The sequence below is a fragment of the Kogia breviceps genome, chromosome 15, assembly GCF_026419965.1.
Source record: "Kogia breviceps isolate mKogBre1 chromosome 15, mKogBre1 haplotype 1, whole genome shotgun sequence".
NCBI lineage: Eukaryota > Metazoa > Chordata > Mammalia > Artiodactyla > Physeteridae > Kogia > Kogia breviceps.
Genome location: NC_081324.1, coordinates 72716785 through 72741061, shown reverse-complemented (window position 1 = coordinate 72741061; position 24277 = coordinate 72716785). Strand labels below are relative to the sequence as shown.

General features: G+C 42.5%; 1 protein-coding gene across 3 annotated transcripts in view; it reads right to left on the bottom strand.

Annotated features, from left to right (window-relative positions):
* Positions 1-24277, bottom strand: part of SART3 (spliceosome associated factor 3, U4/U6 recycling protein) — a 33624-nt gene that overhangs the window by 8454 nt on the left and 893 nt on the right. Inside the window, exons 2-12 of one of the 3 annotated variants that reach the window (XM_059039376.2) lie at positions 16240-16366; positions 14256-14360; positions 12114-12298; positions 10881-10932; positions 9472-9596; positions 5017-5172; positions 4186-4324; positions 3593-3700; positions 2832-2909; positions 2652-2710; positions 1572-1681 (exon numbers count right to left, since the gene is read on the bottom strand). In XM_059039376.2, coding sequence (XP_058895359.1) covers positions 1572-1681; positions 2652-2710; positions 2832-2909; positions 3593-3700; positions 4186-4324; positions 5017-5172; positions 9472-9596; positions 10881-10932; positions 12114-12298; positions 14256-14360; positions 16240-16366 — 1244 coding nt within the window. Of the gene's footprint in view, positions 1-1571; positions 1682-2651; positions 2711-2831; positions 2910-3592; positions 3701-4185; positions 4325-5016; positions 5173-9471; positions 9597-10880; positions 10987-12071; positions 12299-14255; positions 14361-16239; positions 16367-24277 lie in introns of all 3 variants that reach the window. The other 2 variants (XM_067015241.1, XM_059039375.2) reach the window with 2 other exon arrangements.

Here is a 24277-nt window from a genome sequence, read left to right as displayed (position 1 = left end):
GAAAACCACTTAAGAGTTTTTGTTGACGGTGATAAGACTGGAGCTTTCAAGTGAAAATTAGAGCTTTGGAAAATTTGTATCTGTCACCATGAGTCTGACAGCTTCCTACTTGCAAGGCTTTTCTACAAAGATCAGTGCAGATATAACAAATGGGATAATGAAACGCGTCAATATTTGGAAGAGCTGCAGGACTTAATGAGTCAGCATTTTCCACACACACAATGCATGTCATGGAATCACACGTGGATAAAAGGTCTGCTCAGTGCAAAACAGACCAATGGATATTAATGCAACAGAGTGAAAAATTCACTGATATGGCTTCAGATTCCAGAATGCAAATGACCATGACTTGTAAAATTTTGCTGTAGTGTGAAAGAATACCTGCAATTATCTGAAAAATACCCCCTTCTCTTTCCTAACCTCTTATTTGTGTGAGGCCAAATTTCCTTCATATTCTTCAATGAAAACGTCACAACAGAGGGGACGCAGAAGCAGACATGAGAATCGAGCTGTCTGCTACTGAGCCAGACTAAAGATATTTACAAAAGTATAAAACCACCCCACGTTCTCACTGCATTATTTTGGAGTTTGGAAAGCAGTCCTTTCTCATAAAAATGTTAAATGTAATGAATTTATTGTGAATTTTAAATGAATAAAAATATTTTTTAATTTCTCAGTTTTATTTTCTAACATGGTAAATATTAATAAATATACCTCACATAAACAAAAGCTTTTGAGGGGGTCCTCAAATTTTAAGAGTGTAAAGGGGGTCCTGAGACCAAAACATTTGAGAACCGCTGATCTAGAGGAATATTCAAGAAGCTTTAACAGTGATCTTTTCTGGGGAAGGATTTTAAGACTTTCACTTTCTATCTCACATTTTTTTAAATGTTCAATTTTAATTTGGGCACATACTATTTTTTAAATCGGGGGTAAAAAACCAAAATGTTCAGAACAGAAAAAAGACGTATTTATAGACATGCAATGTCCAAGATATACTGAATTTAAAAGCTGGTAATATTCTTTATACCTTCTCCATGTTACAAACATTATTTAAAATAATTTTAGAGGTTTAGAAAATGTATACTATAACTGCATCATCATTTCTTAAAAATTTAAGCATAGAGAAGTCTCAAAGAACATACCCAAACCATTAACTAATGGTGGTTGTATGTGGGCCTGTCACTGCAAAAATACTTGGGTTTTTTCCTCTCTGCTCTTTAGTATTTCCTACTTTTATAGACAAAGCAAATACAAAAAATAAACAGCTCCCCCAAAAGTCAAACAAAACATTCATGTCCAAAAATCAAAACAAACCAAAATAAACTGAAAGTAATGAATTGTACTCCAATAAAGATGTTAAAAAAAAAAAAAGTAACACATGGCTTTAAGAGCCTAGGCACAGAATATTATCTTTGGTTCTCTACAGCCCTACCCCAGTAACCCCCGCCACCGAGGAGACAGGATGATAAAGAGAAGCAGTGCACTGCCAGGAGCAGCCCAGGCTGCGGAAGGCAGGGGGCACTGCGGGCCACACCTGACAAGCACCGCCCCCAACCCCAGCCAGTTACCTTTCCAGGTTGTAATACTCAAGCCACATGTTGGCATACTTGGCGTTCCCTTTGGTCATGATGCTGTCCCAGAGCTCCCGGGCTTTCTGCATGTTATTGCACAGTCGAGCCTGCACGCATTAGCAGACTGAGTTAGGAGAGGACTCAGACCTTATGATGGTGACACTCGTTACAAAACACACTTCAGACACACATGGCTAAAAACCTCCCACCCCAAAACTCACCCCCAAACTATCAGCGTTACTTAACTCCCTGGACATTCCCGGGCCAGTCCCCATGATAAAAGCCCGGCCCAAGCATGTCAGCCTTTTTGCAGCAACAAGCCTCAGGCTGTCTGCCCATGTTCACCTCGAGAACCACACTTGGGAGCCCACAGGCACTCACGACAGTACTGGCCAGGCGTTTTTTATTTTTAACAAGCTTAACTGTGTTTTATTTGAAGGGCAAGGCAGAGAAAGAAAGATGGATCGAGGAGCAGATGCCGGCTCTTAACTTCTGAGCCGCAGCTGCTGCATCGTTAACGTGGTCTCAACACAAACATCCCATCCACCAACTACCTGATACCTGCCTGACTCTCCCCCAGAGGAGAAAACGTTAGAATTTTACAATCCTACGAGCTGATTAAGGGCAGGGTTCACGTCTTACTCACCTTGGGGTCCTTGGTTCAGCAATAACATTCGACTCATTATATCCTCTGATTATTTGTGAAATTGTCTGTCTTCCACACTAGATTAAAAGCCTTACTCGCACAGGGACAGGGTTTATCTCGTCCCCTGGCACACAGTGAAAGGCCTGGCAAACTGCTCATCCTGGGAACGTGCTCATCAATGGGGCACAGCGCGGGAAGGGAAGAAGTAACACACAAGTCAGTGCCTGGCATTCAGACAGCTGCTGCGCAACTTCGAGCTGGGAGCTAGGATTCTCCCTAAGATAGAAACGAACGTGTGCCGAGCAAGGAAATAAACATGAATCCTTACAGGGCCTAGACCATCACCTGGGATCCCGACTCAGCTTCGGTCACACTACAGGACAAAGGTCCCTCAAAGGGGGATGAACTGACAATGTGTCAAAAACATTTACCTCAATCCGAGCCCAGTTCTGCATGATCAGGCAGCTTGGATCTCCACTCTCACTGAAACCTTGAAGAACAGAAGTAGACGAAATCAGAAAGTAATTGAGAGGCAAATTGCCTCTGACTACAAAGGTACACCGACCAGAACAGGAAGCACAAGCAGACAAGGCAGGAGGGGCCCTACTTACGCTCCTCCACCTCCTGCTTCAGGTACTCCAAGGCGCGGGCAAACGCAGACCGCAGCTCCTCCAGCTCTTTACTGGAGTCTGTGAGAAAATGCAGAGAGGTTCGGCTGGAGGAAACCACATGCCACGTCTTGTTTGTTCTTTTCAATCCTACACTGAAGCTCCCTGGCATCATGCTGGGGACATGGAAATAAAACCGCCAGTCCCTGCCCTCATCACACAGTGGGGGGAGGCAGATACAGGGAGACAGCACATCACAGACAGTACGAGGACAAAGGTGACAAGGGCGCCATGTGCGGGACCACAGCAGAGGGGGTCTCCCAGAGCCAGCAGAATAGCTAAAATCCCGCTGCATGAGGAAGCAAGCACCAATTAGGGGTGGTGGGGGGAGGGCATGTGGTTCTGGTCACTCTTTTTTTTCTTTTTTGAAGGAGGAGAGAGGAAGGCAGAGGATCCCATGGAGGTTCAATGATTTAAAAGGAATACAGCAGTCCCATGTAAAGAACTATTCAGGATACACAGAAGGGAGAAATGAGACTAAAGAAGTTGGCAGGAGCCAGTGTAAACCGTAAGAACCATTACTCTCTCCCTTTACAATAAACGGCATGATTCGTTACAAACTGAAATAGCTGAAATTTCTGAGAAAAAAAAAGTTACCAATATCACTTGCCCCATCATGAGATATCTGGGCAACTGGGACATCCTACCAAAACACATGTTAAGGAAAAGCTCAGTTCTGATAGGAAACACATAAACTTCAATACCTTGTTTGAAATCGACCCTTCTCCTCAGGTAATCAAGGTACGCCTGCCAAATCTCCACATAATCAGTGGCCTGAATGAAGCCGGCACTCAGAGCTTTCTCGAAGGTCACTGGAGTCGAAGAAAAAGCCAGGATTTGTTGCCAATTCAAAAAGAAGTTATCAAGATGATTATAAAAATTGCTGACTATAAAATTCCATATGGCTTAAACAGTAATAGTAATAATGGGATGCAACAAAGTGAAATGAGCTAGAGAGAAATGTTCAAAAGAAAGGCTACTACAGTGGTGTACAAACTGTGTTCTAGAAAGGGCACATCCCACAAGGTGCCCTGCATTAAAGTGCTCCAGGTCAAGTAAGCTGGAGAAAAGACCATGACTCCCTGGAAAATCACAATGAATATTAAGACGTTAAAAAGTTCTAATAAGTCAAAAGTACAACTACTTCGTATCTCCCACTTAGAGCCCTTCTTGTCACTAATACCCAATATCCCAAAGTAACCGCCTGGGGAACGCTAATTTAATGACTTTTGTCACAGCTCAATGTTTCTGACGCGGGACAAAAAGCTTAGAAGTCTTCCCACAAAAACATCCGCACCCGAAATCACTCGATGATCAACTCCATGTCTTTCCATGGCCAAGAGGTACCGACTCCACAGGGCAACTGTCCACGGGCAGTTTCTAACAGCACGACTGTGTACAGATAAAACCAAATCCTTTACTTTCAGCTGCCGATCCTATGATAAAGAATGCCAGGGTCATGAGAGAAAATTTTATTGTTAAGACTTCACCATCCATGAAACATTCCCAGCACAACCAACAAAAGACATTTCCTTAATATGACTGATTTCTTCAACAAAAAAAATCACAAGGGGTTTTGCGGGAAAAGAGGAGAGAGGTGCAGAGGGGAACCTACAGATCAAAGAGCTTTAAGAGACATCAGCCAATCCTAATGTATGGATCTTGTCTAGATCCCGATTCAAATCTGTTATACATACACATTGAAATATTTACCATCAAAATGTGATTTCTGGATCTGCTTCAAAATAACATGGAAGGGAGGAAAATAGGTAAGGAACCTAGTAAGATTACAGATGAAACTAGACTAGTGCCATTAGTTAAGTGTTGAAGCTGGGTGATGGTTAACTGCAGTTTCATTTTACTAATCTGTCTACATTTATGTATTTACATTTTTCCATGATAAGAAGTTAAAAGAAAAATTAATCTGTTATAAAGTCCTCAAGAGTAAGGCTATGCAAAAATGTTTTTACACTTATCAGTTTAAAATAACTTAAAACACCAGGAGACTTCCTTAGTGATCAAGCAGAGAAGAGCAGCATGCAGCTAACTACGGGCACTCTTTCTTTCTTTAAATGGAACCTAAATTGGTAAAAAATAAAGTGAGATTAGAACAGGTAGGTTATCTTACTAGGTACTGACTGTAACGGATCCATAAGTCTGGGACAAGGCAGTTCTCGACCAGAGCGCGCTCAAAGATCAACTGAATGCGGGCAGGGTCTCCAATTTTCATCTCAAAATCGATGTATGCCTGATATTCAGCCAGCCTGGGTGCTTCGGCTTGCAACTGCGGCAAAGGAGAACGGCAATGAAATTGGAATGCGCTATGTGACACTGTCAGAAAGCACACACAGCTCCGTAGTAAATTTTGCTGAGAATGGCCACACCGAGATAAGAATCACCAATCCCCACTCTCCGAACCTCTGCATATCAAGTCTATAAATTGACGAGCAGAAAGTGAATCCAAAGTGCCTCTTCATGGCAATAGTTACAAAGGCTCCGTAAACCCTTTTAAAACTCCATCCCTAGACCACAGGGAATTTAAATCTCCCATCAATCAGGAACTGAATGAAAGAGAAACACCTTTGCCAACGACCACTGCTAACCATCCTTTCAAAACAGATATCACTTCCTTGGCCTACTGAGTGGGGTGAATGCAACCGTACCAGAGTTACTTGGTGCCCTGTGCTATTTCAGGCTCATCACTCCAAATACCAGCTCCTGCCAAAGTACAGGTACATGCAGGAGATGGAGGAGGCTATGCTCAACGTTTACTGATCCAAAGACATACAATTAAAATTCTTTTTAAACAAAATCCTCTGACTCAACTTGTTTTCTCCTCAGCCACACTCTGCTGATGGTCAAAACAAAACTCAGCTGCCTGAGGATTTCATGAATGAAGCTTTGTGAAATGCAACTAAATACCAATCGTTTACATGTGAAAAAGGGAGAGGGAGCACATGCAGACCAGTGAGAGAGCATGCAAGCTCTGAACGCAGAAAGATGATATTGGAGAGACTCAGTTCCTACTAATAATGACAAAATCAGTTACCCAGACACACTGTGCCACTGAAAACAACTGAAAATACTAGATTAAATATTTAAAAAAGAAAAAAAAGGTTCTTGCAAATCAACAACAAACTGGCCAAGAAACAAGAAATACTGCAAACAAAATCTAAGTGAAGGTGGTTAAGCTAAGGGAAGGTTAAGCTTTTGCCAGTTTAAGAGATAATATTAAGTATTTGATCTTGGGACTTCCCTGGTGGCACAGTGGTTAAAAATCCACCTGCCAATACAGGGGACATGGGTTCGAGCCCCGGTCCAGGAAGATCCCACATGCCGTGGAGCAACTAATCCCACACACCACTACTACTGAGCCTGTGCTCTAGAGCCCGCAAGCCACAACTACTGAAGCCTTCACACCTAGAGCCTGTGCTCCGCAACAAGAGAAGCCACCACAATGAGACGCCCACACACTGCAAGGAAGAGTAGCCCCCGCTCGTAGAGAAAGGCGCGTGCAGCAACAAAGACCCAACACAGCCAAAAATAAAATAAATAAATAAATTTAACGAATTTGATCTTTACAACGATTGTAGGAAGCAGCTATCATTTCTATACCCTTCTTGCATTCGAGGCAACTGAGTCACAAGGAGGCTAAGTACTAGTCCAGAGCTACAACTCAAACTTGAGGCAGCCCATCTCTCAGAGCTTGTGTTCTCACTCACCAGGCTGTGAAAGATACCAAAAACAGAGCCAAGAAGCCCAACAAACTTCAAGCAGGATAAATACAAAAAAATCCACATCTGGACCTACTGCAATGAAATTGCCAGACATCAAACCAAACCAATGAGATTTTAAAATTGGCCAGAGAACAAACAAGGATTTCGTTCCAAGAAGCAAGAGTTAGACAGCTGACTTAGCAGCACAACAGAAGCCGGAAGACAAAAAGATATATTTAACTGCTGAGAGAAGAGAACTGTCAGCTTAGAATTCTATATCCTGAGAAATTAACTCTCAAGGAGAGCAAAGTAAGGACGTTTTAAAACAAACAAAAACTGAGAAAATCTGTTATAAGCAAATATCCAGTGCAGGAGATGCTAAAGGGCAGACTTTAAGCAAAAGAAAAGTGATTCCAGGTGAAAGATCTATGATGTGAAAAGAAAGAGCAAAGATAATGGGAAATACATGCAATAAATGTAAACAAACTGGAAATGCAAAATGCAGCATTAATAACCGATGCCTTGTGGGTCAACTAAAAGACGAGAAACACAAGAAAACAAAGCTTAAGTCTGAGGGGTGGTAAATGAAGTTAAATAAAAGTATTCTAAGACCAAGAAAGGGGAATAAATGCCATTTACAAATAGTATTGTGTGTATTGTCAACACATAAAATCTCCCCCAATCTATAAATTATTAATAAGGACTGGGCAAGTTTGATTTAAAAATTAATACTAAAAAAATTGCATTTTAAGGCTTCCCTGGTGGCGCAGTGGTTGAGAGTCTGCCTGCCGATGCAGGGGACACAGGTTCGTGCCCTGGTCCAGGAAGATCCCACATGCCGCGGAACAGCTGGGTCTGTGAGCCATGGCCTCTGAGCCTGCGCATCTGGAACCTGTGCTCCACATTGGGAGAGGCCACAACAGTGAGAGGCCCGCATACAGCAAAAAAAAAAAAAAAAAAAAGATACCATTTATAATAGCATCAAAAAAAACCACTTAGAAATACATCTAAAAATGTGTTCAAGACACTGGATAAATTTATAAAACTTTGTAGACAAGATTTAAATAGCAGAGGTCTATACCATGTTCACAGACTGAAAGATTCAATAAAGATATAAATTCTTCCCCAAATTGATCTACAGATTCAATGCAATTCCAATCAAAAATTCAAGGGAATTCCCTGGCAGTCCAGTGGTTAGAACTCCATGCTCTCACTGCCAAGGGCCCAGGTTCGATCCCTTGTCAGGGAACTAAGATCCTGCATGTGGTGCAGTGTAGGGGAAAAAAAAAAAAAAAAAAATCAACAATTTTTTTAAAAAAATAGAACTTGAAAAGCTGATTCTCAATTTAATGGAAGTATTAAGAGCTAAAGAACGCCAGGATCCTCTTGAAGGAGAACAACATGGATGGGATTCATGCTACCAAAGATCAAAATTTAATTTATAAAACTATCATCATTGTGACGTGTAATATAAACCAGTGGGGCAGAACAGAGAGAGCCCAGAAATAGACCCAAACAGAAACAGAAAGCTAATCCATGACAGACATGGGGCAGCATATGAGTGAGGGTGGATGGAATCATCAAAGTCAGCAATGGAACAACTGTTTCTCCATATGGAAAAATGAAACTGGACCCTGCCTCAGACCATACCCGAAGATCCATTCCAGAAGAAAACCTAAAGATGAACGACAAAACTATAAACTTTCAGAAGTAAAACAGAACTAAGTATATTAGTGACCTTGGAGTATGGAAAGATCTATTAAGCACAAACCCTAAGGGAAAGAATGACAAATCCAATTAGATTAAAATTAAGAATTGGCCATCAAAAGATGCTACTAAAAAAAAAAAAAGGAAAAGACAAGCCACAAACTTGGGAGGAAAAAACTGTAATACATACAACCAACAGTATGGATTAAGACCCAGGACTCCTAATCAATCAGAAAAAAGACAAACCAAAAGAAAAATGAGCCAAAGACTTTAACAGGTACTTCAAAAAAAAATTTTTTTAAGGAAATCTGAATGGCCAATAGGTGTGAAAAGATGCTCAACGTCATTAGTTATGAGGGAAGTGCAAATTAAAACTATAATTTCAGATCCATCAGATTGCCTAGAATTTAAGTATGTCAATACCCCCGGTTGGCAGAGCAATGAGAACTCTCAAGAGACTGCAGGCGGGAGGAGCAACTGACAGCCTGGACAACAGTTCAGCATCACCCTAGGACCCAGCAATTCCATTCTGACGTAATGGAATGAAACTTTTTCATGTGTACCAAGAGATACGTCCAAGAACGGTCAAAGCAGCACTACTACTCCTAGCAAAGCACTGGAAACAACCCAACCACCTAAGAACACGGATAAATAAATTGTTTACACACAGACAACTTTACAGCAGTGAAAACAAATGGACTATAACTATACTTATCAACATGAGTAAAACCCAAAAAACATGTTGAATGAAAGAAAATATACAGCATGATTCCATTATATAAAAGTTCAAAAACAAGCAAAATTAAACCATGTATTAATTAAGGATACATTCATAGGTTGTAAAACTATAAAGAAAAGCAAGGGAATGATTATCACAAAAGTCAGGAAAGTGATTACCTCTCGGGAGAGGGAAGAGGAGGCAATCGGAGAGGGGCACATAGGAGACTTCTAAGGTACTGGCAATGCTCTATTTCTTAACCTGGGTGGTGGGTACATGGATGTTCACTTTATTATTAGGATGTAAACTGAATGTACACATTTATACACTCTATAGTATATTTCACAATAAAACAAATGTTAAAGATACTGTTTTACTTGCAACTATCAATTAGGGAAAAGTTTGTAGAGAGACGTTTACTGTAAAGGAGACCAACACTTACCAGTGCTTCTTCATAGGGTTTATATTTCTCCAACTGCTGTAGTGCTTTGTTATAGTTCTGAATTACTGACTCTGGTATGGGGTCTTCTGACCATTCTTCATACTCTGCAAACGTTGCCTCCATATCTATTGAGAGATGGATTCAGCCCCATGGGTCTTGCCATTGGGTTTTATCAACTCAAACACAGGGTAAACCTTGAGACTCAGGTGCCACTGGCCCCTCCCACATCTGTGGCCACAGGGCTCTTACTGATGGAATCCTGAGCTCTTCTGTTGAGCCCTGACTTGGTCTTAGACTCTGTCTCAAAGCACCATCCTGGGCAGCCCTACCACCTAGTTAATCAATCAGAGTAAATGAAACTAATAGCAATGCTCTAACCACACTTACCTACTGCTCCCTATGTTCTAACACTTCACATCCATTACCTCATTCGATCCTCACCATTCTACAAGGAAGGTTCTACCATGATTCCCACTTTGCAGTTCAGGAAACATAAGCAGAGGGTTACATCAACTGGCCACAGCTAACAGGAGAATAAGGCTTTGAACCCAGGCAGTCTGGCTCAAGTTCATGCTCTGCTCACCATGCTGTACTGCCTCACACTGGTATGTGAGATGAGACATAGAAGCCAGCTCAGCTCTAGCCTTTTCTGCTTGTCACCCAAGGATTCGACTGGAGAGCCAGTTCATAATTTGTCAAATCCAATCCAAATAAACCAGGAAGTAAAAAGAAATAAGACGGGCTCAAGTAAAGTTGGCCAGAGGTTCTGAGGGTGTGCAACGCATAACCACACCTGGGGAACAAACAAGATGGCAGCACCCAATTCTTCCCACGCTCAGAAGTCCTCCCAGCGCTGCTCATGTTCAAGCTCAAAGGCTTGGCTTGCCAAAATATGTTCACACAAAAGGAGACTCCTTCCCAAGCCCCAAGAAATTCAGATAGGAACACTTCCAATCGACAGTGCTCCTGGACCACCAGCTCACCTCCACAGGAGGAGGATACTAGCCCACATACAAGGCCCACGCTGTTATGGAGGTCACTTCTGAAGAGAAAATGCTCATAATGGAGCTCTTACTCAATAAAGTTCCCCCAGAAAACACAGGGGGCCAGTTTCCCTATTCCTTTCAGAGACCCTCTCTCTGCCTCCCTGACAATGTCTTAACACAGGAAACTAGGGGTCAGGAAGTCTGCTTCTAGTCCTGCCCCTGCCCCTCATAACCCTCTTGAGCATGAACAATTCAAGATGCGTTTTTCCCCAGGGCCTTGTCCACAGTGATACTGTCCAATGAGAATACGAACACCAGCCACGTTCGCCTCACGAGATGCTGGGAAAGGCCTAATCACGTGACATGCTCCAAAGCGTTCAAAGAACGATGAAGGACTGGGGTGGATGGGTCACTTTCTCTTACCGTAGAGTGGGATCGCCAACTGTCGCCGGAAGAGACTGTGGACTTTCTCCAGCTGTGAATCAAAGGTTTGTTCCCGGTCAAAAGGGGAAAGGAAGCCAGCTATGGGCTAAAGAAGCAAATTCGTAGTAAATGACAAACTCTGGTTCTTCCTACTTCAAAAAATATTTCAGCATATCTTTAGTTCACACTAAAAGAATTCATAGGACCTCTCATACATGAGGTATTGTGCCAAATGCTGCACGAGGCTCAAAAGTGAATGTTTTCCCTAGCAAGTGTTTATGGGGGAAAAGCAAGAAGGAATCTAAGAAATGTACCCAAATGACTACAAGGAGATACAGCATAAGCATCACAAAAGCGAAGCTTCACAAATATCAAAGGGTGGCGGCTTGCTTCAAGCTGGTTTTCAGGGCTGAGTTTGTCTTTATGAAGGGAGGGAATCAAGGAAAGGCTCCTGGAGGACCTGGCACGGGGGACGCTCCTACAAGCTCTCCGGAGCTGGCAAGAGAGGAAAACAGACTCCCAGCTGAAGGGAGGGCAAGAGTACAAGTACAGTGGCCGGAAAGTGAACACCGAGGGGAGCGTGGGAGCAGACTCCACGCGGGGTCACGACTGACACTCGAGACAGCCGCGCGTGTCAGCCGAAGGCTCAGCCCCAACTCCTTAGTCCAGGTAGGGGGCGAGCACCACCGCACATTTCTAAACAGGGACACAATCAAGACGGGACTGGGCTACTTTAACCACAGTGATCTAACTTAAGGAGAGGGCTCCACCGTGTAGCAACAACAACTTTGTGGTCACACACAGAGTGGAAAAGAGACACTAGGGAGGGGACTGTAAAATTCTATAAATCATAGTCTAGTCTAAAAAACGCAATGATGATGGGATCAAATCTCTCAGTTACTATGGGACAGGATATATATATACATACATATGTACACATATATATGTATACACACACACATATAAAATCTTTTTTTGGAATGACTTCGTTATTCTTGTACTCTCACCTGAAACCAGTAACTAAAACAGTAGTATGTTTAAATATCAGGAAAAAATTGTATGGTCATGTGTTTTTCAGTCCAAGAAGACATTCCTGCTACTCCACAAAGACTCGTGATTTTATTTACTGCCCACCCACTAAGTAACAGGCGAAGACCGTTTTGTTAACTATGTTTCTCCAAGATCACTTACGAGGACAGCCCTGGGTGGCCAAGGCAAGCACTGGTCACTCACCCGGGCAGCTTCCACGATGGCACTTTCGAACTCCCGATAAGCCTCCCAGATGGCGAGTCCCTTGGTCATGTGTAACCCGACGGACGAGAGGGCCCTTTCAAACACAGAGCGGACTTTCTCAAGGCCACCTTTCTGACCAATCCCGCCGACTGAGTACTGGCCGTACTCTAGCCAAATGTTAGGACCTAAAAATGAGAAGTGTTCTATAAGTTCAGGATACGAAATGCCCAAACATCAAAACTTTTGTTCTGATAACAACAGAAGAGATGAGCCCACCAAAAAAGTACTCGTTCATGGACAAAGGGAAGAGCATCACCGACAAGTATCCCAGGTTCCCTGTACCAACAGTGCAGCTCGAAAAGAAAGCCTATCTTAATGGCCCTACTAGGTATAACCACTGAGATCTAACTCCGTAACAGTACATGCCAAGTGGTAATATATAATACGACTGATTATAGAGCTCATTTGTTAAAACTGAAGAAATCCAGTAAAGATTTCAATGAAAATAGTTACAAATCTGAGTGACTTTTCAGAAAGACTGCAAACAAAGCCTAGAATTTTTCAACTTTTAAATCTTGATTCATTTTTAAGTCTTCTGATCAAAGTGAAAAACAAAATTAAAAGCACCAATCCTGTTACTAGAGATTTTAAATCTCTAAAACAACAAACACCTGGTTGCCTCGTTTCTTTCACTTTTTAAACTTTCTATATACTCCTGCAGCATTAAGACCAATGAATTAAACTCTTTATGAATACATCGATTCTTACTGTACATACTGTGCCTATCAAGTCACTTTTCAGAGATCTGAAAATAATTTTTGATGCTGATACACTAACCTTGCAAAATAAAAATACTAAAAAGAGGGCTTCCCTGGTGGCGCAGTGGTTGAGAATCCGCCTGCCGATGCAGGAGACACGGGTTCGTGCCCTGGTCCGGGAAGATCCCACATGCCGCGGAGCAACTAAGCCCGTGAGCCATGGCCGCTGAGCCTGCGTGTCCGGAGCCTGCGCTCCGCAACGGGAGAGGCCACAACACTGAGAGGCCCGCATACCGCAAAAAAAAAAAAAAAAAAAAAAAAAAAAAACTAAAAAGATAAAGCCAACGTGAGAATTACTGTATGTTTTCCTTAGGCTTGCTTTTTCAATGAAATAAGTCATTTCCAAGAACTTAGCTAAAATTTGTGAGCTACTCTGTTTTTGCTCACCAGTACAGAGCTGCCATATGGGCTGCAAATTGAAAATGGAAATGAACTATCTCTTGGAGCTGAAGCCCTTAGTGAGGGTTAGTCTCGTTTACAGAGGGTCTATGCTTCTCACTAGGGGAAATGCCCACAGAGGGAGTGAGGAAAATCAGATAGGAAAAAAGGATATTTAATTTAAAATGGGGAAAATTTTTAAATAATTTTTAAGAACACTCTGTCCATAGCATTTTCTGATATAGTCTTCGATGTACGTAGAGAAAATATTTAGAGACTTATACCATCAAACGGGATTTTAAGGGAGGGAAGGCATCCACACTTCACTTTGGTAAAATGTCAAGACCAGCAGACAAGTGATCTCCGTGGTAATGGAAGATTCTGTATCTTGATGCAGTGGTGGGATAAAATATCACAGAACTATATACACACACATTGTACCAAGGTCCATTTCCCAGTGTTGAGTTTGTACTACAGTCATAAGATATTGGGGGAAACTGGATCAAGCAAGTACATAGGACTTCTCTGTACTATCTTTGCAATTTCCTATAAATCTATAAAAATGTCAAAATTAAAAGTTTAAGTTTTTTAGTACTGGGAAAAAAGAAAAAGCCTTCCGTCCAAAGCTTCTAAAAATCCAATCAATGTGTAAAAGGTAACCTTTAGTCATCTGGAAATACCAGGTAAGTTCTCCCTGCCAGATAAGTGGTGGGGGTGAGTATATTCACCTCTTTCCTTCAAATATTTCTTCTACTTGTATTTTAAAACCTAAAGCTTCAACTGTAAACCACAAACAATGATAATAATAAATGAACTCCAATCTTTCCAATCGCTGGATGAATGCTCTTTTCTGGGTAGCAACACCTCACAGTACAATCCATGGCGGCAGAGAGTAATGCTAGATGAGCCCACCTGACACCCCCGGAACAGCCCACAGGGAACTTACAGATATAATCCTTCACCGCTTTCTCGAAGAGGTCATACACGTGCTCTCTGTCCAGGCCATCCAGGGCCATGCTGATCTCGTCATGCAGCCACTCCAGCCAGAGCTCTGCAAGACACCAGGGTCCCCTGCGTTACCGCCCCCCACCCCCCGCACCAAAGGGCGGGCTGAAAGCAGGGACTGCACCGTGAGGCATCGGCATGAGAATGTTTCATCCACCTTATACAACCTGGCCCAGTTCACAGAAATTCAATTCTTAAAAACTGCACCAAGCACATAGAAGGCTTATGCTTCCAAAGATGATCAATCACTAAAGTCATAACATCCCTAGAGTGGCTGGGCATTTTATATTTTGCAGAGCACTGATATATCTTCTCATTCAATCTTTGTCAAAAACCTATGAGGAAGGTGACAAGGACATTAATAACAATGGCATCTCTCTAAGCATTTACAACATGCCAAGCATGTGTTAAGTGTTGTGCAAAGAATGCCTCTTCTAATCAATGTACTATAAGGCAGAAATTACTATTATCCCCATTTTACTGCTGGGAAAACTGAGTCTTAATAAATTTGTTTATTCATTTATTTATTTTTGGCTGCATTGGGTCTTCATTGCTGAGCGCAGGCCCTCTCTGGTTGCAGCAAGCGGGGTCCACTCTCTGCTGCGGCGCACGGGCCCCTCACTGCAGTGGCATCTCCCGTTGCGGAGCACAGGTTCTAGGCACACAGGCTTCAGTAGCTGTGGTGCCTGGGCTCAGTAGTTGTGGCTCACGGGCTCTAGAGCGCTGGCTCAGTAGCTGTGGCACATGGGCTTAGTTGCTCCGTGGCATGTGGGATCCTCCCGGACCAGGGCTTGAACCTGCATCCCCTGCACTGGCAGGCGGACTCCTAACCACTGCGCCACCAGGAAATTCCAAAACTGAGTCTTAGAATGTTTATATAATTTGTTTAAGGTCACACAGCTAGAAAGACATATAGCCAGGCAATCTGATTTCAGCTTCTACACTCTGAAGTTATGCTTTGTGGGAGGGAGAAGGGGACAGAACTGGATCTAGGACCTGTGTTTTCCGACTTATCCCTAAAAGATCAATTACGGGGCTTCCCTGGTAGCTCAGTGGTTGAGAGTCCGCCTGCCGATGCAGGGGATACGGGTTTGTGCCCAGGTCCGGGAGGATCCCACATGCCACGGAGCAGCTGGGCCTGTGAGCCGTGGGCCTGCGCGTCCATATACCACAAAAAAAAAAAAAAAATCAATTACGTATACTCACGGAGATTTAACTACAAAGATGCTCGGTGTAATTATGTTTCTAATTAGCAGAAATAACCTAAATGCCCAACTATTGTGGAACAAATAAGGTATGAAACATTTAAATTAAAAGTTATTTATGAGGGCTTCCCTGGTGGCGCAGTGGTTGAGAGTCCACCTGCCAATGCAGGGGACACGGGTTCGTGCCCTGGTCTGGGAAGATCCCACATGCCGCGGAGCGGCTGGGCCCGTGAGCCATGGCCGCTGAGCCTGCGCGTCCGGAGCCTGTGCTCCGCAACGGGAGAGGCCACAACAGTGAGAGGCCCACGTACCGCAAAAAAAAAAAAAAAAAAAAAAAAAAAAAAAAAAAAAAAGAAAGTTTAGTTATAGTACATTTACAGTTATCTGTTTCTGAGAATGTATTAAATACACAAATACTAGAATAGGAAACAGAAAGGGAACAGGGGAAAAGTTTAATTACACAGAAATATTTTATCATAAAGTTAGGATAAAGAAATTAGGATCCAAAACTTGAGTCAGTATTGCATGACCACAACTATGTTTAGCAAAAACTAGAAGAGGATAAACTAAAAATCACTGACTTTGGATAATGGGTTTTCTTCTTTCCACTATATGTTCCAAATTTTCTATAAGAAGCATGTCCCACTTTCAGCACTGAAAAAGGAGGACACTCTGCAATTCTCTGTGTTTATAAAAGCGGCCCAACTGTGGAAGCCTTACCTTCAGTCAAAGGAAAGATCTCGCTCATCTTCTGGCGGGCCATCCTCACTTTGGTAAGCTCCCCTTCCAACCGAAGCAGCCGGATCAGGTCCACGTGGCAGTTGTAGTCATAGACGTTGATAGACAGCTAGAAGAAAAAGGAGCAGACGTCGAAATTTAGAATGCCATCATCAAAATAATTCAGCTTTTTTCACCATTGGTGATGACACGTCTGCCACAAGCACAAAATACGTGCAATGTGGGAGAGCCACGAAAAGAGCAAGGCAACATTTACCCTCAGGAAGAGGGAGAAAAATCCACAAGGAAGAGCTTTTTATAATAAACTTAATGCTCTCTCAAACATGTTACAATTCCTGTCAGAACACAAGTGAGTTCTCTCTGAAATACAGAAAACATTCTAATGAAGCAAATAAATAAACACAAAGTATGACCTGAGGCAAGTTATTAACTTTTCTAAGCCTCCATTCCCTCATCTGTAAAATGGGATACACCACTAGGCTCTAGTTAGTAAGGTTCTTGTGAGGTTTGTTTTTTTGTTTCTTTTTTTAAATAGAGCTTTATTGGAATATAATTGCTTAACAATACTGTGTTAGTTTCTGCTGTACACCAAAGTGAATCAGCCTTATGCACACACATGTCCCCATATCCCTTCCCACTTGAGCCTCCCTCCTATCCTCGTTATCCCACTGAAAGGTAATTTAGTATCATGCTGTAGCACGGTGCCAGGCACATCAGTTAAGAGCTCCTTTCTTTCACTAAACAAACAAACAAATGAAAATCCCTATCGGAGAAACAAGAATGACAACAGACTGATGAAGCTGAGTGATAGGTACAAAAAGGTTTATCTTTATATTTCAAGTTAAAAGTTAATAAATTAAGATAAGTGCTTCCAAAGCTATCGTACATCTGAGACAAAGGAAAACTAAAAGAACTTGTCACTAGCAGACTTACTCTTAAAGAATAGCTAAAGCAATTTCTTCTAACAGAAAACAAATGATAAGAAAAATCTTGGAGCATCATGAAGGAAGAAAGAGCAGAAATATGGGTAAATACAATAGATGATCCTTCTCTTCATGAGTCTTCTAAATTGTATGATAACGGAAATAAACATTTTAAGGCTATCTGATACCCAAAATAATGACATTTCAAAGGAGAAACGGTAAAGGGACCTAAATGGGGAGATTTCCACACTTCACTCAGGGGTAAAACATAGATACCATGTAAGTCAAATATACTGAAATACCCAAAGCAACCACTGAGAAAGTATATAAAGCAATACTCTAAAAATCACTATAAATAAATCAAGCTTGAATCCTAAAGAATGTTCAAATAACCCATAGAAAGGCAAGAAAAGAGAAACAGGAGAACAAGCAACACAGGAAACAAACAGAAAATAATAAAATGTCAGGTTTTAGACCTAACATATCAATAATTACCTTCAAAGTATATGATCTAAACATACTAATTAAAAGACAGAATGGCAGAGTGGATAAAAACACAACTCACCTCCATGCTGATTACAAGAAACTCACTTCAAATTCAAGGATGTAGGTAGGTTCAAAGTGAAAGGATGGGGAAAGATATAGCATGCAAACATTAAACAAAAAGAAGCAGGAGTGAGTATACTAATATCACATAAAGTAGACTTTAAAGCAAAGAAAATTATCAGAGATAAAATGGGACATTACATAATGATAAAAGGATTAGCCCAACTGGAAGACAAAACAATCCTTAAAGTGCATGCACCAAACAACAGAACCTCAAAACAGATGAAGCAAAAACTGATAGAGCTAAAAGAAGAAACAGACACATCCACAATTATATTGGGGATTTCAACATCCCCCACTTCAGCAACTAAAAGAATTACCAAACAGATAATCAGCAAGAAAATAAAAGAACTCAACAACACCATTAACCAACATGATCTAATTGCTATATATAGAACACTCTACCCAACAATAACAGAATAACATATTTTTCTCAAATGCCCAAGGAACATTCACTGAGACCATATCCTGGGCCATAAAACAAACCTCAACAAATTTTTAAAAACTTAAATCATACAGAGTATGTTTTCTGATAACAACAATCAATTACTGTAGGAATATCTCTAAATGCTTGAAAATTAAGCAATACACTTCTAAATAATCTATGGGTCAAAGAGGAAATCTCAAAGAAAATTTAAAATACACAGAACTAGGACTTCCCTGGTGGTTCAGTGGTTAAGAATCCGCCTGCCAGTGCAGGGGACACGGGTTCGAGCCCTGGTCCGGGAAGATTCCACATGCCGTGGTGCAACTAAGTTCATGAGCCACAACTGCTGAGCCCGCGCTCCAAAAAAGAAAAAAAAAAAAAAAAAAAATACACAGAACTGAATGAAAATGCAAACAGAGCAAATAAAAATAAGTGGACTGCAGCTAGCATAGAGTGGACAGGAAAACTTATAGAACTAAATTCAATGTACAAAAAGAATTATACACCATGTCTAAGTGGGAGTTATTCCAGGTATGCAATGCTAGCTCAATCTTTGAAAAGCAATCACTGTAGTCCACTATGTATCAAGCTAAGGAACAAAAGTCATGGTATCAATTGATACAAGAAATGCATTTGACAAAATCCAACAACCACTCACGATTAAAACACTCAGAAAGTTAGGACTTTATCAAAATTAAAACTTTTTGATCTGTAAAAGACTCTGTTAAGAGGATGCAAAGACAAGCTACAGACCGGAAAAAAAAATTACAAACCACATATCTGACAAAGGACTAATATCTAAAAGATATAACTCAAACTCAACAGTAAAAAATAAACAATCCAAATAAAATTAAAAGTAGGCAAAAGACATGAACCAACATGTACTGGGTTGGCCAAAAAGGTCTTTTGGGTTTTCCCGTAAGATGTTACAGAAAAACTCGAATGAACTTTCTGGCCAACCCAATATGTTCAGCGGACACAGACGGCAAGTGAGTGCACATGAATAACAGTCAGGGAAATACAAACTAACACCACAATGAGCTACCCTTACACACCTATCAGAACGGCAAAAGGAAAAACCGTGACACCAACAAATGCCAGAGAAGATGCAAAAAAACTTGGATCACTCATACATTGCTGATGAGAATATAAAATGGGTATAGCTACCCAGGAAACTGTTTTTGGCAGTTACGTATAGAATTCAACACACAAGTACCTTATCACCCAGCAACTGCACCCTTGGGCATTTTTCCAGAGAAATAAAACCTACATTCACACAAACATCTGTACAGGAATGTGCATAACAGCTGTATTCCTAACAGCTAAATCTGGAAAGAACCCAGAGGTCCTTCAATGGATGAATGGGTAAATGAACCATGGAACATGCACGCCGTGGAATACTACTCAGCCATAAAAAAGAACAAATAAACACACAGATGAATCTTGAAGGAATTACACTGAGTGAAAAAAGGTCATCCCCAAAGGTTACATACTGTATGATTCCATTTACATAACATTACTGAAATGATAAAATTGTAGAAATGGATATCAGATTAGTGGGTGCTAGAGGTCAGGAACTGTCTCTATCAGGGCAGCAGGAGGGATCCTGAGGTGACAGAGCCGATTTGTGTGCTGACTTTTTCAACGTCAATACATGGGTTGTGAGACTGTACTATAGTTTTACAAAAGGTCACCAGTGGGGGAAACTGGGTAAAGGGTACACAGGATCTCTCTGTATTATTTCCTGCAACTGGAGGGAAACCTACAATTACCTCAAAATGAAAAGTTTAATTTTTTAAAAAAGCTTTCAGGGGCTTCCCTGGTGGTGGAGTGGTTAAGAATCCGCCTGCCAATGCAGGGGACACGAGTTCGAGCCCTGGTCCGGGAAGATCCCACATGCCGCGGATCAACTAAGCCCGTGCACCACAACTACTGAGCCTGCGCTCTAGGGCCCATGAGCCACAACTACTGAAGCCCACGTGCCTGAAGCCTGTGCTCCGCAACAAGAGAAGCCACCACAATGAGAAGCCCGCACACCGCAAGGAAGAGTAGCCCCCTCTTGCCACAACTAGAGAAAGCCTGCACGCAGCAACGAAAACCCAACACAGCCAAAAATAAATTTAAAAATAAATCTTTTTTTTTTTTTTTAAAAAAAGCTTTCAAACAAATTGGGGTATGGGGTTACATTAAGTCTATACACCAAGACTAGACTAGTATCTACTCTTCCAGCGTCGGCCACATTTCAGCAATAAATATTTCCCTCTCCAGAGATCACAGATGACCTATAATTCATTCGACTAACTGCCATTTGACAATGTACTCTTAGTAATCTAGATCCTAGTTATTGCATTAAACTGCACACAGGAGGATCTGTCTCAGCAGGTAGCAAGTCTCAGCAGTAATGAGTTAGACCACAGAACTGACACGGGACAGACAAACTGACCAACAGAACACTAGAAAGCGCCCAGAAACAGACCCACGCAACCAGAAAGTATATCACAGAGGGGCACTGGGTGTATCCACTAAAATGAATTCATGACCCATGACCATGGCCCCAGTTTGAAAAATACTGACTTAGAGAAACTCTTACAGGGTTTGAGACTGGCACAGTTTAACAGTAACAATGTTCCTTGTAGCTTGTTTGTAACAGGAAAAAAAAAAAAAACTGTAAGCAATTCAAATGCCAGAACAACCAGTAAGCTGTGGGCTACTCACACCCTGGTGTACTGAACACACAGCAGTCAAAATGGATAACCTGCAACTGCCAGAACACGGCTGAATCTTAGAAACACATTGCTGAGCGGAAAGCAGTCCCGGATGATTACACATTGCATGACACTTTTTTAAAAGCTCAGAAACAAACAAAAGTGAACAATATATGCTTAGGAATGCATACTTAAGAGAATAAAGCTATACATGTTTTAAAAGAGAAGGAAGCACTCAAGATTCAAAAACGCAGTTACCTGGGTTTGAGGAGGGGATGGGGTCAAGGCAGGGCACAGGAACTGGGGAGAAGCCTTAGGGACGGGCAGCAGTACTGATGAAGGCCCCACCCTTAGAGCAAGGGGCAGAGCAAGGGTGTTCATCTCATTATCATCCTTAACAATTTACAGATGTGAACTGCTTTGTATGTATCAAATTACACACAAATAGATAATAAAGAAGAATCAGTATGAGGTAAGTCCATGAGCTATAATTTAAACAAAAATCTCTCGGCAATGTTCTCCTGCTCATGATTTATAAAACTTGACAGGCTGAACCCACCCCATGATTATGTGATAGGCTGAAAAAGGACTGGACGAGGTCAGGACACAAGCGTTCTCACGTCCACGGGTTCTGTTTCCCCGTCTGTACCGGAAGGCACTGGAGTGCACCTCTGCATCTCAAGTGGACTGCCACGATGCACTGATGCATCAGAATTGGCTGTCAAGTGTGCCCGCAAGTAACAACAGTGAAAGAACTGAAGATCATGAAAGATGTACTTTCCTCATGAAGGAGCAGGCGCAGTTCTCCCTGTCACCCCATCACTCGCAACTCACCTGGGTCTGAATGTGTTTTCTGGGCATGAAGGGGGTGGGCAAGTCCTGCCTAGCCAGCCTGAGTAATGTCTATGCAAGCGGCCCTCCCGTGAACATCAGAGGGAGGTCAGAAGAGAAATGTACAAAACTCACTGAAGTAAAGGCACTGTCTCTAGGATGGTTTTTGATCTAAATTTCTGATTTTTAGGCCCCAATAATGAAGATACTATATATGGAGAGGTGCTCTGAGAGCATGTACGTTAAATGCACACTGACATACATTTAAGAGACCTTCCAGAGTGTTCAACCAGCACTGACAAACGAGCACTTGTGCCGGTCTAGTCTGGTCTCAGAACACTGTTATCGACAAAGGATGCTTTAAAGAAAGAGGAGGCTTAGCCAACGTGCAAGTGCTCTGCGAATTGATTTCCTAACTCCCTAACAGCACAACCTGGCCCTGGACTGGGGGCGGAGAGGTGACAGAGAGGCCTGGTGGAGAGGACACTCGGCTACAATCACAGGAAAGGGGGGGGGGAAGGAGAAGGGAGCAGGTCCCATCACTGCATCTACTGTGTGTCAAACTGTGCCTGGAGCTTTACACACCTCTTGTCACTTAAGCTCCACAACAGCCCTGTGAGGGAGGCACTACTACGACCCTCCCTTTACCAACTGGGACGGCAGGCTCAGAGCGCTGACATGACCTCTAGGACACCATGAGCGGCCACTTTTAGTTTCAGGCCACAAACACAAATGGTGGGAAATCTCCGCTTTTGTTACGTGGACAGATATCACTAACTACGAGCTTTCATGAACACACTCCGGGCGAGAACTGGAATTTGCAAATACGACGAGGCCGAGGGTTTCACAGGCCTCTCTGTAAGTTACTGACCATCATGCTCCACCAGCAGAGTCGTTACAGCAGGAACTAGAGGCTGTGGGATTAGGAGGAGGTGGGAGGGAGTTTTGGAAAAATTGGAAAAGTTCATTTCTAGACCCCCTGGAAAAAAGGATAAAGCCAGGGGCTCTTCAATTCACCATCACCTGCCAGATCCCATCCTGTGTGGTCACCTCTGGTGGCCTGAGGCAGGGCTGGCTACTGCACAACACCAGTAGGCCGGTGGCCTCTGCCCTAACCCATCCTCCTTTCTAGTAAGCTGGGTACCCTCATCAAGGACTTAATCGCTCTGCTTCCAAGCCTCCCCTTCCCCTAAAAAGGTAATACTCTTTCCCCTACCGAGTAAGCTAATGGTTCATTGAAAGGCCCAAGGCCAGAAGAACAGATTTCCACCAGGACAGGGACACAGTCAGCCTGGCACCTCGTATTACACTGATGAATGAATAAAAGGCTGAATGGACTTTGGCTAATTTATAAAAAGCAGAAATGGTAACCACCTGCCTACCCCCAGCTGGTTCAGATGGGATGACAAGTGGGACAGGTATACCAAGAGATAATATAACTGTTTCACAACTTAACAAAAACATCACCTCGAGAGAGACTGTTATAAGGAATCTCACACCCAGCAAAGTTAAGTGAGAAACCCAGGCGAACAACCTCACATCACTAAGTAATTTCATAGCCAGTGTGGCATTCAGTCCACAGACAACCTTGAAAAGTTCAAAACCCCTTATGAGTGACTCTAAGCAAATCATTTCATCATTCCTTCTGTGCCTCGGTTTCCTCATCTGTAAAATGAGAATGTGCTCCATCTGTTTGCCCCTCCAAATCCACTCCACCCTCTCTCCTCCCCGTCCTGTGACCCACTGTGTGGACCACACTGATGAGGTCTCTGGCTGTCTTGCTTCCAGCAGGGTCTGCCCAGCAGACGGCACCAGCAGACTGTTTGGAGAGAAGCAGAGCAGTGGGTCAGGGTACTTCTTCCCCACCCCAATCAATCCCTGATGGGAAACTGGGGCCGCACCCCTGGAACAAACGTCTCACCTCCTCTTAGGTGTTCTCTCCACACAACTACTTGGAAAATCAGTCCCTCCCATCACCTCTTCAGGCCTAAAGGTGGACACCTAAAGGTCCTGCTACTACTAGCCCTGGGGTACCGAACCTTCACTCCTGATTTCCCTGCCCTAGACACAGTAGTCCCTTTACTGACCTTTTCTCAAACTTTCCTAATTTGAATGTGCCACCTACTTCCTGCTGGAATCCTAGATTACACAAGAGATACCACCACCTGTATCTCATAAGGTTACAGATTAGAAATCACTTAGCTACTAGTGCCAGGCCCCAGGCTTTAATTACCATTATAACAAACCTATGTGCGGAAATCGTTTCTCCCAATTTACAAATGAGGAAGCCGAGGCTGCGAAAGATTAAGAAATTCGCCCAAGCGCGAATGGAAGAGCCAAAACTGGGGCCTTAGGCTCCAGACGCTGAAATCTCTCCCTTTCCATTTCTGTTATCACCGTCACGGCCAACATTTTCCAGACCACGCCATAGTTCATCATCGTCGCCATTCCTACATGCAAATAACTCTCTTTTAGAAATAAAATTTTATTTCTCGTGCTGGACAGCTGAACGGTGTGGCTAAAAGCGA